General features: G+C 41.3%; 1 protein-coding gene across 1 annotated transcript; it reads left to right on the top strand.

Annotated features, from left to right (window-relative positions):
- The first annotated feature begins 3479 nt into the window (after positions 1-3479).
- Positions 3480-14108, top strand: LOC125015055 (fibulin-7-like). Its single transcript, XM_047596700.1, has 7 exons — positions 3480-3638; positions 5197-5356; positions 6090-6260; positions 6342-6599; positions 6769-6906; positions 7009-7144; positions 12768-14108. Exons 1-7 carry the CDS (start codon positions 3555-3557, stop codon positions 13126-13128), a joined length of 1308 nt encoding a protein of 435 aa, XP_047452656.1. The 5' UTR covers positions 3480-3554; the 3' UTR covers positions 13129-14108.
- The last annotated feature ends 4218 nt before the right edge of the window (positions 14109-18326 follow it).

The following is an 18326-nucleotide window of genomic DNA, read 5'->3' as shown; positions in this document are numbered from 1 at the left end:
CCTTGAGAAAGAAGGGTGCTACATGTATGACCTCATGGTTATCAATTTATTGGACATTTATAGTAAAGTTTGAGTTTTTTATCTTTTACTGCTTTGCAAGTAATTTGTTCAATTTAATGTACTGCATGGCATAGGTAGGCATAGGTCTTCAACAGGGGATCCGTAGAGGTACTGCAGGAGGGTTGCAAAATCTTTGGTTGGTTTTAAACATATATATATTTTTAAATATACTAAAGTGCAGCTCACTCCCATCAGCCAATTACTGAGGCCGGAATGGACAGCTTTGTTTTACTTTTTTTAACTTTCATATTAACACACACAGTTAAGATCAGGTATGTGTATGTTTACGGCAGTTTCACTGCACATCCTACTGTTGCACATGTTTGAAATAAAAAATTAATATTTGAAAATGTGTGATATTTCATCTCATCTTCTACTACTGCTTATCCTTACTGCAGTCGCGGGGGTTGCCTGAGCCTATCCCAGCTGTCTTCGGGTGGGGTGTACACTCTGATCAGGTAGCCAGCCTATCACAGGGCTAACACAGAGACAAACAACCCTTCACACTCACACTCACACCTAGGGTCAATTTAAGGTCACCAATTAACCTAATGAGCATGTGGGAGGAAACCAGAGTACCTGGAGAAAACACATGACTTGAACTAGCTCTGGTTAAAGTTACCAATGATCTTCTCATGGCTTCGGATGATGGACTTGTCTCTATACTTGTCCTGTTAGATCTCAGTGCTGCATTTGACACTATTTATCACAGTATTCCACTACAGAGACTTGAAAGTATGATCAAATGTACAGGAACTGCACTAGACTGGTTTGAATCACATCTGTTAGACAGATTCCAGTTTGTCCATGTTAACAATAATTCTTCTATATATACCAAAGTAAGCTATGGAGTTACTCTGGGTTCTGTGCTAGGACCAATATTATTCACATTATACATGCTTCCCATAGGCAATATTATTAGAAAGCACAGCATAAACTTCCATTGCTATGCAGATGATACCCAGCTATATTTATCCATGAAACCAGAGGAAATTAATCAGCTAGTTAAACTCCAAGTATGCCTTAAAGACATAAAGGCGTGGATGACCTGTAATTTTTTACTTTTAAACAAAACAGAAGTCATTGTATGTGGCTCTTAACATGTCAGAGATTCATATCTAATCACCTGGTTTCATTGGATGGCATTACCTTGGCCTCCAGTACTACAGTGAAAAACCTTGGTGTTAGATTTGACCAGGATACGTCCTTAAATTCTCACATAAAGCAGGTGACCAGGACTGCTTTTTTCCACCTTCGTAATATCATCAAAATTAGGAAAATCCTTTCTCAGGGTGATGTGGAAAATTAGTTCATGCATTTGTGTCTTCCAGGCTGGATTATTGTAACTCATTACTGTCTAGCTGTCCAATTGATTCAAAACACTGCAGAAAGAGCACTGACAGGAATTAGCAAGAGAGATCATATTACCCAAGTTTTAGCTTCACTTCATTGGCTCCCTTTAAAATCTAGAATTTAATTTAAAGTCCTCCTCTTTACATTTAAGGCCTTAAAAGGCCTAGCTCCATCATATCTGAAAGACCTCATAGAACCATATTGTCCCAACAGATCACTATGATCTCAAAATGCAGGTCTACTTGTGGTTCCTAGAGTTTCAAAAAGTAGAATGGGAGGTAGAGCCTTCAGGTATCAGGCTCCTCTCCTGTGGAACCAGCTCCCAGTTTGGGTTCGGGAGGCAGACACCGTCTCTACGTTTAAGGTCAGGCTTAAGACTTTCCTTTTTGACAAAGCTTATAGTTAGGGCTGACTTAACCATCCCTTAGTTATGCTGCTATAGGCCTAGGCTGCAGGGGGACGATGCACTGAGGACATGTCCTCTCCTCTTTCTTCTCTGGCTCCTGTCCTCTAATATCTTATAATTTTACTTTCTATCTCTTATAATTTATTTTCTATTACTAATCACTGATATCACTCTCTCTCTTTCCCTTCCCCTCCATCTTCTTGTGAGGGTCTCTGGTCTGGAATGCTGAATATCTGAGCAGCTACATCTGCTGGACTTCAGGCAGGCAGCAGATGTAGCTTAGAACTCCACAGCTATATATATATGTATATACCAGCATTATATAATACTACAATACTGCATTATATAATACTAATACTAGCTTAGAACTCCACAGATCAGATATTCAGCACTCCATATTCAGCACTATAATACTAGATCCTACGTGTTTCCTCCAGCTTGGTGTATGTATCTATGACAGAAGTTTGTTTATCTTGTTTCTCCTGCTCTTCCATTCTCTCTGTTTCTACCTGGCTGGCCTTCTGCAGATGTTTCCCTCCATATGAGCTGGGTTCTGCTCAAGGTTACTTCCTGTTAAAAGGGAGCTTTTCCTGCCACCGTCGCCCTCAGGCTTGCTCTGGAGGTTGCAGGCTGGTTTTTGTGAAGCGTCTTGAGACAATTTGTATTGTTATTGCCGCTATATAAATAAAATTGAATTAATTTGAATTGAATTGAATTGAATTGAATTGAATTGAATTGAATTGAACCCAGACCTTCTCACAGGGAGGCATAATTGCAACCACTGTTCCACTGTGCCACCCAAGATGGATTATTTGAAGAGCTTACTACTGAATGCAAAATGATAATAATAATGTATATTTATCAATAGAACTAGGCCAAGTTTAATATAGAACATATAGGTAGGGGGTCCCTAATTAATCTTGCAGTCAGTTTCAGTCCTTGGACTGAAAAACGTGGAAGACCTCTGTTTTAAGGTAAAGTGGAATAAAGGAGAGGCATGGGAGGGTGGGAGTTGCTCTCTAAGAACCCTCAATTACACCTTATTCTCTTAAATCTTATGATGTATTTTCACTGAAAATTTCAAGTTTTCGTGTGCTGAGTGCTATAACCTACTTATAGGTTCCTTATCATAGTGTGTTTAAACGCTCCCATTATAGTGCTTTATGACTTTTTGTATGAGTTAAAGTCCTGGGTGCTTTTGGGATTTCTTCCAGGATCACTGACGCTCTTTTCCCGGCAGGGGATCATCAGCTATGCGCCACTGCCTGAGATATAGCTGCCTTGTCATTTAGGAGCCACACAACATTATCCTGCAACACAGCAAGTTTAGGGTTTCAAAAAAAGTGCTGTAATTGGAGCATAAGTCACATTCCTGAGTTGTAGAGCGAATGTGAAATAGTCACCAGAATGTCACTGCTTTGTTGTGAGGGTGATGATTAAAAGACACCACTGCCAGCTGACTGACTATAATTTGAGAGTGTATTTCTGGGGATGCTTATGATAAAAAAGTAAGCGCATGTTCCAGATGTGGGCGCCGCTCTCCCGCCTACATAATGTCTGACAGGGAGGTAGGTGGAGGTGGAGGAGGGTTGAGAGTGAGTGACAGAGAAATTTGGCAAGTGCCCTCGAAAAGAAACAGTGAGAGAGGGAATGATTTAGATTTGCAGAGCTGAAGACGCAGAGCGGATCTCCAGACTACTTAGAGTTCATTAGGAGCTGGTTTCTGAGGATTAGGATGGAGCTCTTGTCCAGGATGAAGGCTGTCAGGATCTTTGTGTTGATGATGACTCTAAATCAGCTCTCATTTTCATCTGCTCAGGTGAGTACAGGTGTCAACAGAAATTAAGTCATTTTTCAGACCTTTTTTTTTCATATTGTAAAATTCTGTATACTTTCTCTCTTCGGGTCATCATAAATACAGAATAAACAGAAAAAGAAAATCACAGATCAGGACTGGACAGGAGCTTTTTCTAACTCATGTCTAACATGAGGCCATAAGTTGTGGACACCAGCAAACTCTGCTTCATTTTTATGGGCATTCAGGCATTTGTTTAATTGAATTCTACTAACCTGCATGCTATATACCAGATAAGTTACTTAAGGGCAAACGCTTAAGGTGACAGATGAATAAGTAATGGCAAAGTACTAACCTACTGAACACAAAGAATTATTGCAGAAACAATAAAATCAACTGCTCTTCTCTACCTAGGTGTTTAGGTTGCATCGGAGGCACGTTACTCTCAGTAATCAGAACAGACATTTTGGTTTATTTTTGAAAGTGTGAAACATTTTGTTTGTTGAAAAGAAACTTTGAAGAATTATGTGCAGTTATAATAAATGTTACAAACAGGTCAATTTACATAAATCAAGATTCTGGGATCATCAGGGATCATGAGAGCAAAAATAATTTTAAATTCTAGCATTAAATATAGCCCCTACTGTAATTCATATATTGCATGACAGATTTCATCAGGACAACTGATAAAATATATAAAGAGGACAGAATGGCTGAAGACATATATGTGATTTTGTCCATTTAGTGATGAACATAAAGTAGTTCCGACCACTGCAAATTAGTTAAGACATCAAAACTAATGTATTTGACAGACAGCTGTTACAGAGAAGCTTGTCAACATGAAAGACAGACTTATCAATGAGACAAAAAAGAAACTCTGCATTTGTATATAAACATGAATTAAGTTTCTACATCTGTCTAATGTAAAAGAAACCTATAAGCAGCCAGAGGCTCGATCTCAGATGTTCCACTTAGTATCACTAAATATTATTCCCATGACTTCTTCTGTCAGTGAATTACCAGAGCACATGATGCCCACTTCTGGTGTGTTGATGCCTTGTTTTTTTGTTTTGTTTTTTGTTTTGTTTTTTTGTTTTTTTTAGTTTACGTATATATTTCAGCTTCAGTGTACTTATTTGTGGTAACTGCAGCCAGCGCAGCATGCAGAGCTCAAGTTCACCCTTGTTCCATTTCATTTGGTCACCGCATGTAACAAACCAGAAACAAACGCCTGCCAGCGCTGAAACGCAAACCCACAGGTTCATTATGTGGCGGTGGAGTCGGGTTGTGCTGTGTTTCAGTTGGTTATGTGAGGTCAGCAATGGTCCAGATTTCACCCTGGTGTTACTGCAACTCTGAAAAGCTCACCTCTATGTATAGACCTCACACCTGATAGCACTCCAGACAGACCGAGTTAGTAGTCTGGAGTAGTCAGTGCTTTCCCTCTGCATAACTAAATGTATACTGTTCACATCTGTCTGTGAGAGGACAGTACAGAACCTTTAAATTTTACTTCAGTCGTAGGATTTGATGAAGCCAGCAGCAAAGTCTCTCCGCTAACCTTTCCCCATCCCACCCACAGGACTGTCCGTCCACTCATGATCTGCTCAACTCGCTGCGACAGGTGGAGAAGATGCTGGCGGTCCATGAGGCGTCATACGAGCAGGGCTTGCGCTCGCTCAAAAAGAAAATAAGTGCTCTGCACAACAGCACCATGGCCATCTTCAGAGCTGGCAAAAATGGTGAGAGACAACAGAGGGTGGCCTACGAAGACAAAAAGCTGATGTAGAAAAACAACATGAAAGACTCCGTTTTCCTTCAAGGCATAAAGCTTTTTTTTTTTGGAGGAGGTTCTAACTCTCACTTTCAAATGATGTTGTGGACAGCAGTTCACTTATTGGCAGCACACTGAAAGTAGCCTGGAAGCCCGACAAACTTCCCTGCCCACAAATTTCCTTGTGGTGGAATGTTGGTCTGGAGTCGCTCCATTGGGAACTGAGTATTCTCCAGAAGAGATGTGCTAGCCAATCTAATTGTTTTGGTGTTTTTGTTTTAGTTTTTTTGGGTGGGGGGGCAGAGAAGTAACATACTAAAGAGAGTTTGATTGTGTTTTTCTCTGTTGAACCCCACCACATAATGAGATCTTAATGTTGTGTTACCACGCCCTGGTTATGCTTTGTGTACAACAGCAAGGATTCTAATTAAAGAGATGTTTAAGGATATTGTTGAGCTGCAGAAAGAACTCGAGTACCTGCATATGATGTAGTGATGTAGATGCAGATAATAGAGCTGTAGTAGACGAGACAGATATAGGCAAAGTGTTTGAACAACACATAAAACTGCTTTCTGAATGGCTGGAAACAAATACCAGGCCTGTTTTAGATGACGATGGGTATAATCTAAAAAACAACTAGCACGGCTGGTTGAATAACATCATCTCAGACTATAACTGAAGCTGCCTCTGTCCACTCCCAGAATCCTGCCCCAAACCAGACCCCCCTGCTCACGGCCGCAGACTGGGCAGAGTGTTTGGCGTCGGCCACGAGGTCCACTTCATTTGCAAGCCGAATTACGAGCTGATTGGTCCACGGACCAGAGTGTGTCTGGAGACTCTGAAGTGGAGCGGCCAGCAGCCCATGTGCAGACGTGAGACATCACATTTGCTCAAAACATTTCGAGAACAATCCTGACTCAGGCTCACCATTTTTATTCATATGTTCTCTTCAGGCCTCAACACCACCACCAACTCTCTGGCTTCCTTCTCCCCTGCTGCTCCTTCCCTCTCCTCCTCCTCCTTCCCAGCATCGGCTGCTCTGTCAGCATCCTCCTCCACTTCCTCCTCCTCAGCATCTTCTCCCGACACCTCTTCATTGCAGATCCCCTCCTCTGTCCGACCGTCTCACTGCACCCACTTCCTGGGATCCACCCGCTGCACCTGTGATGTGGGTTTCACCATATCGGGCCGTGACAACAACATCTGCACTGGTGACAGATATCTATTTCTCTATATAACGTGCTTTGCTAAATGATGATTATATCCCTTATTGGCTAGACATTTCATTGTATTCTTGACCATTCATTAAGTCAAAGAAAAAAATAGCTGCTTTATTACTTGACCTAGGAAGGAATTCATCAACTTCTGTCTGTGTTTCAGATATCGATGAGTGTCATCTGTTTCCTCTCGGTCAGCCCGGCCGCCTCTGTTTCCATCAGTGTGTCAACACACCTGGAAGCTTCCACTGCTTCTGTCCAGCCGGCTACGACCTGGCCCTGGACGGCCGCAGCTGCACAGGTCAGAGCAAACAGAGCCTGTCCTCTCAGCTCAGGGGAAAATTACTGTGGAGGTGAGTGGACTTGTATTTTGCGACACTCACCTCTGGCCTTTTGCGTTCAGATATCGACGAGTGTGAAACCCAGATGCACAACTGCACAGCAGACCAGATGTGCGTGAACACCTTTGGAGGTTTCCAGTGTGTGACAGTGGAGTGTCCGCACATGAAAAACGCCACGTACATCAAGACGTCATCAATGTAAGAGCCTCCTCCTCAAAATCTTCATCATTTCCCCACTAATCTTCATCATTTACATCATTCTGTCTCACCCTCTCTGCCTCCTGTACGAACTCTCCATCCTTCTGCTCACAGCTTTTTTCTGAGCTGTTTGGTAGAATGCAGCTCATCCTGATGCAGGGCTACCACTAGGCCCACTGGTGGTTGGAACACCATCTAATTTTAATTGATAAGCATTTAAAATGTGCACTTTCTCAAACCCCAGAAAAGAGATAAGTATTTGACTTGGAAATAATCACAATATAAAGTCTATTAGCCAGCGTCTGATGTGGATTTACAACTGGCTGCACAATGTTGAATGAAACACAGAGGACAGAAAACATTCGTTTATGGACACAGGAAGAAGTTTTCTTCCAGATTAAGCACTGGGTGTCATTTTGGAACAGTGTATCCAAAGCAAAACACATACATACATAGTACATTTCCTCATAATCCAATACCTTTCTCAATACATATTGTGTTGGGAAGTTGACATTGGAACATGGAAACAAGACTAAAGCTGTGTTCAGGTTGGGTTTTGTGCATGGCGTGCCTCCTGCGTGTGTTCGCAAACCCTAAATCTCTAAACACTACTTTAGCTACATAACAAACAAAACAAGCAGAGAAACTGGGCAGACGAGACAAAGAAACTCATAAACCTCTCACCTCAGAGGACAAAGACTCAATGACAGCGATAGAGAGAGATTTTAAAAACAATGACTTTAACCACCGTGTCAACCTCTTCCCCTCTCCACCCATCATTTAGATTCCCTCCTCTAACATAAACTGCACTGACTGAGGTTTGGCCTCAGGCGAACTGCGGAGTCTTCAGGCTCCAGTCAGCTGATCAGTCAGGAAGAATACAACCGTTTATGGCACGAGATGTGTTTACCAAATCGATTTTAGGTTTGATTTATTTCCACAGCTGAATCCTAATTGCATGCTACAGTAATGCAGGGAGGAGAGAGCGTTGTGGTGTGTACATGATCTCCAGGGAGCATCTCCACCACTTGCTTACACTCAGTTCACAAAACATTAGGCACATTTGTGAAAATGAAACAATGAAACAAAGTCAGAAAGGCGGTAATTAAATGGGGTGATCATTTTGGAGGATGTAGTTTCTGAATCAAGGACTCTCAGTTATTGTAAACAAATGAGGAATACCATAACCTTCATTCTGACAGTAAACAGAGTCTGTGGTTGTGAATTTACAGTACAGGTCAAAAATTAGGTTTGGAAAGGTTGTATTGTTATGTCACTGTGTGAGTGAATGGGTATATACAAAAAGCATCATATGCACACGGGCAAAATGCAAATGTCACAAAGGTGACAGGTGTTGGTAGCAAAGATCACAATGAAGACTAAGTGTAGAGATGGGCGTGTGGTGTTCAGAGCACTCACTGAGTATTCATTCATTCAAGCCTGTAGTGTAAGGTATAATTTCAGCAGATATCAGATTGTTCAGAATTATCCAGGGATTCGCTGTGGGAATAAACAAGTGCAGAGTCTCTGGAGAGCTACAGTGATTTAGATTCAGATTCTGTTCTGTTGTAGAGGAAACGTGGGATGAATGAGAAGCGAAGGAAGCTATTTAGACCACAACCACAGCTCGTTGAATATTTAAAGGCACTTTTTTGACCTCACACTGACCTCAGACCATTGTATTGTTTTACTAACTACTAAGACCATCAAATTAGTTTTTATATTGTGTGCAGCATTAATAGGCTGCAACATACCACAAGCTTGTTGTATAAATGTACGCATACAGGATGAACCATCAAAAATAGGAAAACCTCCAGAGAAGCAAAAGGTGCTACCATCTGAATTCCAGGAGTTTGAGGAATCACACAGAGAAAAAAAGGTCACACAGTTATTTATTTGTGCTCACTAAGTAAAAGGACTATATGAACTCTCTTAAAGTCATTGCTCCTGTCCTTTCCCCTCACGCCCTCACTGTGGATTGCTTGGATTTGACAGTTTTCCTGACCTTCAGCTAAGAGATAGTGCTAAACCAGCATTTTGGTTGTTAAACACAGTACAGTGGTTTTCTTTGAGATCTTTCATGTTACAAGACTTCATGACATGCAGTGCATACCAAGCCTACTGAAAAAGTGACATTATGGAATCTAGAGCTCTTCATAAATAGTCTCAGTCTTGTGGCTGGTGGCTGTCAGAGAGTAGGTATATACAGGAAATAATAAGAGTGTGCAACATGTGCACAGTTGTGGCAATGAAGGGGCCCGAAGCTGACAGGAAAGTGCTGCAATGTGTGGTAAAATCTGCTTGAAAAATAACCAGCAGCATCCTTCCTTACTTGGAGGCTATTTACCTCAGCTGGTGCAGGAGCAGGGCATTGTGCGTTATGGAGGACCCCACTCTCCGGGCACATGGACTGTTTACCCTCCTCCCCTGAGGTAGACGTTTGCGTAGCCTTAAAGCCAGAACAACAGAGACAGCAAGGATTAGAAACTGAAGGACATAAAATTCTGTTCTTGCTCTATTGTTTTGTTATTTCTACTAATTACTCTTTATTATTACACAGCAAAATCAGCATAACGAAACCAACACCATGAGAGTTCATCTCAGCAAGTGTCTATATGGGTCCACACCACAGGGTGTTAATTTGACTCAGTTTGAAGTGTTGGTATATTAACACTCCCAACATATTTATTATTGACTCTTTTCATAGTTAAAATTTAATACTTGTCAACACTAACCAGTGTTAGTTTCTCTCAACATTAGTGTATAGTGTTAGACATCAACTTCCTCATAGTGTCATTGTTAACTACTACAGGTGTTTACAACATATTTACACAGTATGGTGTAAAGTTTCAGTTAGATATTATATGTAAACTAAATTATGATGAACTAAAGAGATCATGTTAAGCTTAAAACATTTATTGTAAGATGCAGCACGGTAACAAATACAAAATACATTTAAATAACAAAACTGTTTGTACAAGACATTAGACGCCTCTTTAAAAAAACTTTCCAGATACTTTGTTCCCAAACATCAGGTAAAATGAGAGAGAATGAGTCCTGTAGCTCCTACAGCAGGTGTTGAACTGTCTCCAGCTTCCACACAAGATTGGCCTCATGGTCACAGCAGAATTCCTGCTTATAGAAACACAATACGCCCAAGATCAATAAATAATAAGTTATGTGTGTCTGCCAAGTCATGACACACACAATCCAATAGATGTTAAAATATTCTACTGGACCCCAGATGATGTGAGGTTTATTTGCATAGAGAGCAAGGAACTGAGATGGGATCAGGGGAAGTATTTGGAGACGCATGTTAATGCCTGGACTGATGACACTTGGTGATGGTCCCTTGCGTTTCAATATAGATGGTCATCTTAAAGCAAGATCTTAGTGCAAGGTCTGACTGAGTGGGACTTGAAAATCCAGACAGGCACAGAGAGAAAGTGCCTATTATTATAGTATAAAAATACTATAAGGGCCACTAATGGCCTTCCACTGCATTGCCTGGAGGCTACACCATAAGCATGAGCTGGTGTCTTGAGGAGGCTGAGACCTCCACCTGCAGCCACAGTGGGCTGATCATCTGGCTGTTGGGTTGGACAGACCAGAGTCAGCGGAGGAGGTTGGACCTTCAGGCCCAACCCTGAAACTATTAGTGAGAAAGAGAAACAGCTCTTATTTAAAAACTCCTGCTGGTGATTTGATGATGCCATGATGACATCATCAAGAACAGGAACACATGTGGCTAATGACCACGCCCCTTATGGGCATGTTAAAGTGTTTTGATTTTAGAGGTTTATCTAAAACCAGCCAATGTTATCTGAACTGAACACAGCCTGGATGTTACTGTTTGTCCTGACTGGGATTCGAACCCCAGCCTCCCGAGTGGTTTCAAATAAACCTCTAAAATCAAAAAAAAAAAAAAAAAACCTGAACATGCCCGTAGTGGGCGCGGCTATAGAGGGTATGCATTGACTTCACTGCCCTCGGGACCATATGGCAAAAACATGGTAAAATGTAAATACAGCCAAACCGGGAAAAATGCGGATTATAAAATCGCATTAAGTGCAACTGGAATGGATTTGGAAAAGTGGATTAGCCTCTGTTTCAATTAGTTTAAGTTAATTTTAGGTCATGTCAGTTATGATAAATGTAGCTAGATAAAAGATGCTAATGCTAAGAGCTTTACTGAGTAACGTTGGCCATTAAATACTGTAGCGTCCGACCGTCATCCGGAAGCGCCGGATATTCGGGCACATCTGTTACCGACACCGGACATTAAAAGGATGACGAGGAGTGATTGCAAATATTGTTTTATTGTTTATTGTTGGAAGTGAAATAGTTACGGCCGTAAATACTCAAAATAAGAACATGGACAAACTTAACTGACCGCGTAACGTAAAATTAAGGTATGACTCCGTCAAAAAAATAAAGCATTAATTAATATTACAATAAATGTGAACCACAACATCAGGTTTCGTTGCCTGGATACCAGCTGTTTCTTCGTAATGCAGCGATCCATTTCCTCTTTTCTTTGGCAGTCGCAGATATAAAAATATATCTCTGAATGCTTTTTAAATCTGTTGGTTCAGTCAATCGCACAACAGCTCTTCTCCACTTTTTAATTAATTTCACAATTTACAGTTACTGTATTTCGGCAAATCTCTATGTTCAACTGTCACTGTTTGGCACGCAGTGGCTGTAACCATGGAGACTTCCCTTGCTATGATTTCACGTGCATGTTCTAGATGATGTCATCATGGCGTCATCAAATTACCAGCAGGAGTTTTTAAATAAGAGCTGTTTCTCTCTCTCACTAATAGTTTCGGGGTTGGGCCTGAAGGTCCAACCTCCTCCGCTGACTCTGGTCTGTCCAACCCAACAGCCAGATGATCAGCCCACTGTGGCTGCAGGTGGAGGTCTCAGCCTCCTCAAGACACCAGCTCATGCTTATGGTGTAGCCTCCAGCCAATCCAGTGGAAGGCCATTAGTGGCCCTTATAGTATTTTTATACTATAATAATAGGCACTTTCTCTCTGTGCCTGTCTGGGTTTTCAAGCCCCACTCGGTCATGACCTCCACGTCATGCGCTCCCTAGGGCCTCTTCAGATCTTGCATTAAGATTCGATCTGGACAACTGGATCGCAAATAACCATTTAGGCGTGGTTAGACATGATATTACAGGCGTCTCCAAGTGCTTCCCCAGATCCCATCTCAGTGTTGCGCTCTGAGAACAACTCTGTTTTAACAACTTATTATTTATTGACCTGACCTGATCTGACGTTAGTGAATGAATGAGGCAAAACGCTGCTTAGTAGGAGCACCACTGTTGAGTGTAGGTGGTCTTTGAAGCAAATCAAGACTCATTCAGTACATTTACAAGCACAGCTTAATTGAGCAATGCTCTAAATTCATCATCAGCTGTAAGAACTGTAATAGCCTACTTATGTCAACTGTGTAATTGTCCAACTTTAGCATGGCCGAAGAAATCAAATGTACAGGACATGACATTCAGTCAATATCAACATCAAACATAATATTACATGCATAGGCTTAATAGGAAACAGTCAGTTCAGGTGAAAATAAATTGCAAAATAACCACATCTTTGTGTTTCTTCAGACGTTGCGAGAGGAACCCGTGCATGCTGGGAGACAAGGCTTGCACTCAGGCACCAAACTCCATCTCCTTCCACTACCTCGCTGTGGTGTCCAACATGAGCGCCCCACGCGTCCTCTTCCGGGTGTCTGCAGCTCGTGTGCTGGGTGACACACTGCGCTTCGGCCTGGCTGGCGGCCGTGGACGGGGCCATTTCAGTGTGCAGCGCTCGGGACGGCAGACGGGCACCCTCCTCTTAGTGGAGCCCATCCAGGGTCCGGCCACTCTGGAGGCCGAGGTGGAGATGAGTGAGCTGCAGCGCCACACCCTGCTGGGCCGCTACCTCACTAAGGTCACCCTGTTTGTGTCTCCATACATGTTTTAGCGGGGTACACTGAGAGTTGGGTGGTGTATTTGTTGATTTCTGTGCAAAATATATGAAAGTACGTAGCCAAGGAAACAATATGAGAAGGAGTTTCTGACATTAAAGTGAATACAAAGATGAAGTGATGTCTGAGTGTGCAGAGGAAGACCTTTAAGGGCAGGATGCAGAACCTCACTGCAGGTCTTTCTCTTGGAGGGAAGGGTGGTAGGGGTGTCAAACCACTAAGTGTTTTTGTCCTCTTTGTAGATGTCTTGCTGTATCTTTTCAAATTCTTCCATATGAACTGCATGAATTTTGTATATCATGTAGGTTCAACTATACTGAAGCTATTTAGCTATTTTAAGAAGCACAATATTAAAGTGCTTCTTCCACTGGTCAATAAAACTGGCTTTTAAGACTTATAATTTAATAACAGAAAGAGTAACAGTCAACAAGTCAACAGGTGGACTGAAATAGAGATTCAGTCTGAAGCCATAGTTGAACCAGTCTTCATGATTATTTCTTCATCTCCTACTCATTTTAAATAAAGCCTGTTCAAGTAATGCGTTCAAGAAATGCCCATTCCGTTGCGGAGGTCCCACTGACGCAGGAAAAGTTCACCTTTGTTCAACTTCGGTCTGCATTTTAGTTTAAAAAATGATTGTTGTGTCGTATTTAAGCTGTATCTGAACATTTTTCCACTTTTAATGGCTGCAAACCCAAACTTGTGATCAGTCAAAGACCCATTCTGAACAAAAAGGATAAAACAAGGAAGGGATTATTTGTGCCTCTAATGTATTATCATGTGTTATATACTGTTTTTTTCTATGTTCAGAATCTTTTTTTTTTATTAAGTCTCTGTGTGCAACCTTATATTTCCTGTTACTGGGTTAAAAATGGAAGATTTTGTGTGTCATATAGAAGTGTACTTTGTATTGTAACTACCAGCATGTTGGTTGTTCCTTGTATGCACAGAATAAATGTGTTCCTCTCTAACTGCAGTATTTGCTAGTTGTCTTGTCGGTTCTCAGAGGTTTTTGGATGTTTTGAGGCGTTCTGGTGGTAAACAGTAGTTTTACACAGTGGGAACTGAGTTCAACATGTTTTGGTGTGTGGGACTGAAGAATTTGACAGAGATCTGTCAGACAGCCTGAAGCCTCCAGAGACCAGACAGAACACACACATGGAAAACACACAACGGCAGACCCACGGTCATGTATGTTTGTGAGCCAAACACAGGTATGAGGTCCGTTCTTCTCACACAGAATTTAACCAGATTATTGTATTATAATTTAACTGGCTTCAGTTTGTGGCCGACAAACATGGCACAGTTTCTTATCTGACTAAAACCTGGAAGACCGGTCTAATGTTATTCTATATTTGTCTTAGTTTCAGAAAAAATATCATGAAAATACAATATCAGTCAGTGTTTCTACCAGGGTGGCCCGCTGGTTCCTACAGAAGACATAAATCTCACAAGCATACTATACAGCTCTTCCAGCGTCTCCAAACTCAACTATTATTTACATTAATTTAGGGGCAGCAGTGGAACGTTAACTGGTAGGTGTGGTGAGAAACATTTTTCTGGAGAATCTTGGTAAGATCTGGAAGGTGCTAAACGACAAGGCAGTAAAAGACAGCAGCTTGTAGGTCTCTGGCATCTAGTGTAAATCAAGTTTAGTAATGCCACGACTTTGAGGAGGAGCAGAAGGAATGAGATAAACACACTTCTGTCATACATGTAGAATCTAAAAATGACACAAACAAGAAATAGTGGATGCATGTTATAAACAAGAGGATAGTGGGTAGAATAGCAGACTGAGATCAGAAACATACAGCTCCAGGCCAGGGACACTCATAAGAATATGGGGTATGAGTGGAGGGGACGGGTAAAAAAAAAAAATTTTAAAAAGAGACAATGGAGTACAGAACAGGTGCTCAGCAACCTAGGTCTATTACCTGAGCCTGCCCTAACTATACAGAAAATACTAACACTACTGTCAAAAAGGAAAGTCTTTAGCCTGACCTTAAAAGTAGAGATGGTGTCTGCCTCCCAAACCCAAACTGGGAGCTCTAGGACTCTAGGAACCATAAGTAGACCTGCACTTTGAGATCGCAGTGATCTGTTGGGACATTATGGTTTTATGAGGCCTTTCGGGGCCTTGAATGTAAGGGGGAGGATTTTAAATTCTATTTTGCTGGGAGACAGTACAGAAGCTAATACTGGAGTAATCTCTCTATGCTAATACAGTGGTTCTATATAGGCCTACTACAAGTGTTGTTTAGACCTCTCTAAAATCATTAAAAACATGTTTTTTTTTTATATCCATCACCAAAAACGACAAGAGCACAAATAAAAAACAAATACTTGCTTTCCCAGCATAAGATCAGTATTTCAACTGTGCAAGAAGCTCCACAATGAGTCTGCTTAGAGCATTGTAGTGTTTCTGGACATCACTGACCACGGTTCAATCTTCACTCATCTTCACTCTTTAAATCAGGATCAGGATGTTCTGGCAGCAGTGTGAGGTTTCCTTATGATGTAACATTTATGAACTTTATGATAACACCTGATATTTGGTACAGTATGAAACAGCTCAGTGAAGAGCTCACAGCTGAAGCCCTGAAGACATTGGAGCAAAACCCAGAGGACAAGCAACCAAGTGGAATTTGTAGCAAAACTGGGAATAGAGAAAAACATATTGTAGAGGTCACCAGCTCCCAGTTACACATGAACTTATCCTGAGACTGGAAGAAGTGCAGAATATCTCACGTGAATTTATTGGTTTCAATCCAAATGCTTCAGAGGGTTTCACAAGGTTTCAGAGAGATACTCCAGGAATGCACTGCAAAAAAAAAAAAAAAAAAAGTAGTGAGAGCATGGCCAGCGGGACCTTACACACATTGTTTGACATTTCACACAAAGCTAACAATATACCATATGCTGTAACATGCCATTCCTAGAGCTCAGCTGCCTGGCTAAAACCTGTGAAGGGGAGTGAGTGTGGAGTGGGAATGGATCCTTCTCTGAGCTTGTGACCTCACGGGGGGATATTGGCTGTGAAGGTGTGGACATGCAGAGACGTCTGGGCCTCACGTGAAGCAGCACTGCCGCAAATGTACCTCGTAAAGTGCCTCTCTAACCTGCCCACATACGATAGAAATCATAAACATGGTACTGACACATTCACACGGTTGTGATAGCAGGGCATCTGAACTGTTGGACAGTTGTGCCACTCCAGGGGCCTCGGACGTGTTTCCTCTCCAGCTGACCCTTTAGAGAAACTGTGCTTGCTTCTTTACAGCTGCTGTGGACATTTACAATACACTTATCCCTGTGTAGTTGTATATAAAAATCAATGTGTACATTGTTAATATACTCTTTTGCATGTGTAACCTTAACCAGTTATTGCACACATTAGTATTGGATTCAATCATTATAGTAATTTGTGTTGTGTATTTAGTTGTGCAGTATTATTTTCGACCTTGCAGGATTAACGTTATTTCACGATTATTTCTTCATCAACATTATCCTGCACTTTATTTACATGTTTAAAATTTCTGTTGTTATTTGAGCCCCTTATAGAGTAACTTTGGTTCCTACCTTTCTTTGTTTATGATGGGACAATTAGGGGTATGACGCTCCACCTGTACGTGGGTAATCGAGGAAATAAAGTTGTGTGTGCTGTCCTGCCATGTTGGTGTTGATTAAAAGAACATTTTGAACTGTAACCCGCATTACACCCACAGCCCAGAGAGTCTGGAGAAGGCCACAGAGTGACACGTGAATGTCTCAGTCAGACGTGTGTTTATCTCATTATCCTCCCCTCTGTTCCCTCTCTTCTTCTGTCTCGTAGTGACGGCAGTGTGATAGTAGTTGCAGTCGTAGAAGTAGTAATTTTCTGTGTCTCGTCAGCACATATGCAGCACAGTGGGACTATAGGAGAAACAGTATTTCACAGCTCAGTAGACATGGCTTGAATCTTGACTTCATGAACATCATGATAAATACTCAGAGGTACGTCTCCCATTGGATTTACTTCATTTAATAGAGAATCCAAGTTTCAAGATCCAAAGAGTTTATTGTCAAATTCACACAATAGAAACATGTTTCCCACTACAATTAAATTCTTTTCCTGTTCACCCAAACCTAACAAAAAAAATCTTAGAAGTGGAATATAAAAATATACGTATAATACGAAATATCTAGTGCAAATACACATGTACAAATGAGGGCGTAAAGAATCAATCAGATGAAGTGGTTAATTACATGTCATACTTCCAAATATGTGTATGTACTGAGAAATCCTAATGCTACAGTATTGGATATAACTATAAAGACAACATGTCTTTCAGTGTTGTCTCTGTTAATGGTTCTATATGACAATGTCCCCTTGCAAAGCCAGCTCTGTTAACAAAAAAACTTATTCTTGCTCGAGTTTCATGTGGAAAAACTTGTCTGACAACAGCCGACATAGATAATTCTAATTCAGTTAATTAATTTTTAATTATGTAATGCCAATAACTGCACAAACAGTCTCAAGATGCATTAGAGAGCCCAGCCTGGGATGGACTCTGAGCCACGACTAATCACTGTTGCCTCACACTGTGGCTGAAATGCACATTCCTGCTGCCAACCTCCAAAATCTGCCGGTGAAAAGCGACACTAGAAGAGAGTGGACTGTTTCAGAAGCACAGTGTGGAATCAAAGTGGGACCATCAGGTGTCTGGCTTGAATAATGCCTCTTGTGCTGAAGTTGGTGTTCAGGATTGAAAACAGGAACGATGCTCACTCATTTTCATTCCAGATATAAATATAGTGATACCACAGGCTGCACAAAAAGAGCAAAAATCATTATAACAATGGTGGGTTGCAATGTAAAGTGTGCTGTATGTAGTTTGTGGTTAACGGGCCCAAACGTGAATACCACAGACACGTCCCTCTATTTATTCAGAGGAAATATTTTTCCTGTTTCCGTCTCTAAAGAAAGTGATGATTGCCTATATTCACTGTTGTATTATTATTATGAGGCTGAACCCACAACTGTATTCCTGGAAATACCAGGATGTTGTGCTCCACTAAATTTGACAAGTTATCACTTGAGAGTTCCAGACGGATAATCAGGTTGAATTAGGTTTTTAAGGATTTTCAGATCCACACACATCCAGCTTTACTTGAAAACTAATGGATGACAGCGCTGCAATTCAATGAAATGTTC

This window comes from Mugil cephalus, chromosome 10 (assembly GCF_022458985.1).
Source record: "Mugil cephalus isolate CIBA_MC_2020 chromosome 10, CIBA_Mcephalus_1.1, whole genome shotgun sequence".
Taxonomy (NCBI): Eukaryota; Metazoa; Chordata; class Actinopteri; order Mugiliformes; family Mugilidae; genus Mugil; species Mugil cephalus.
The sequence above is the reverse complement of the archived record's forward strand: the minus strand, read 5'-3'. Positions and strand labels throughout refer to the sequence as shown.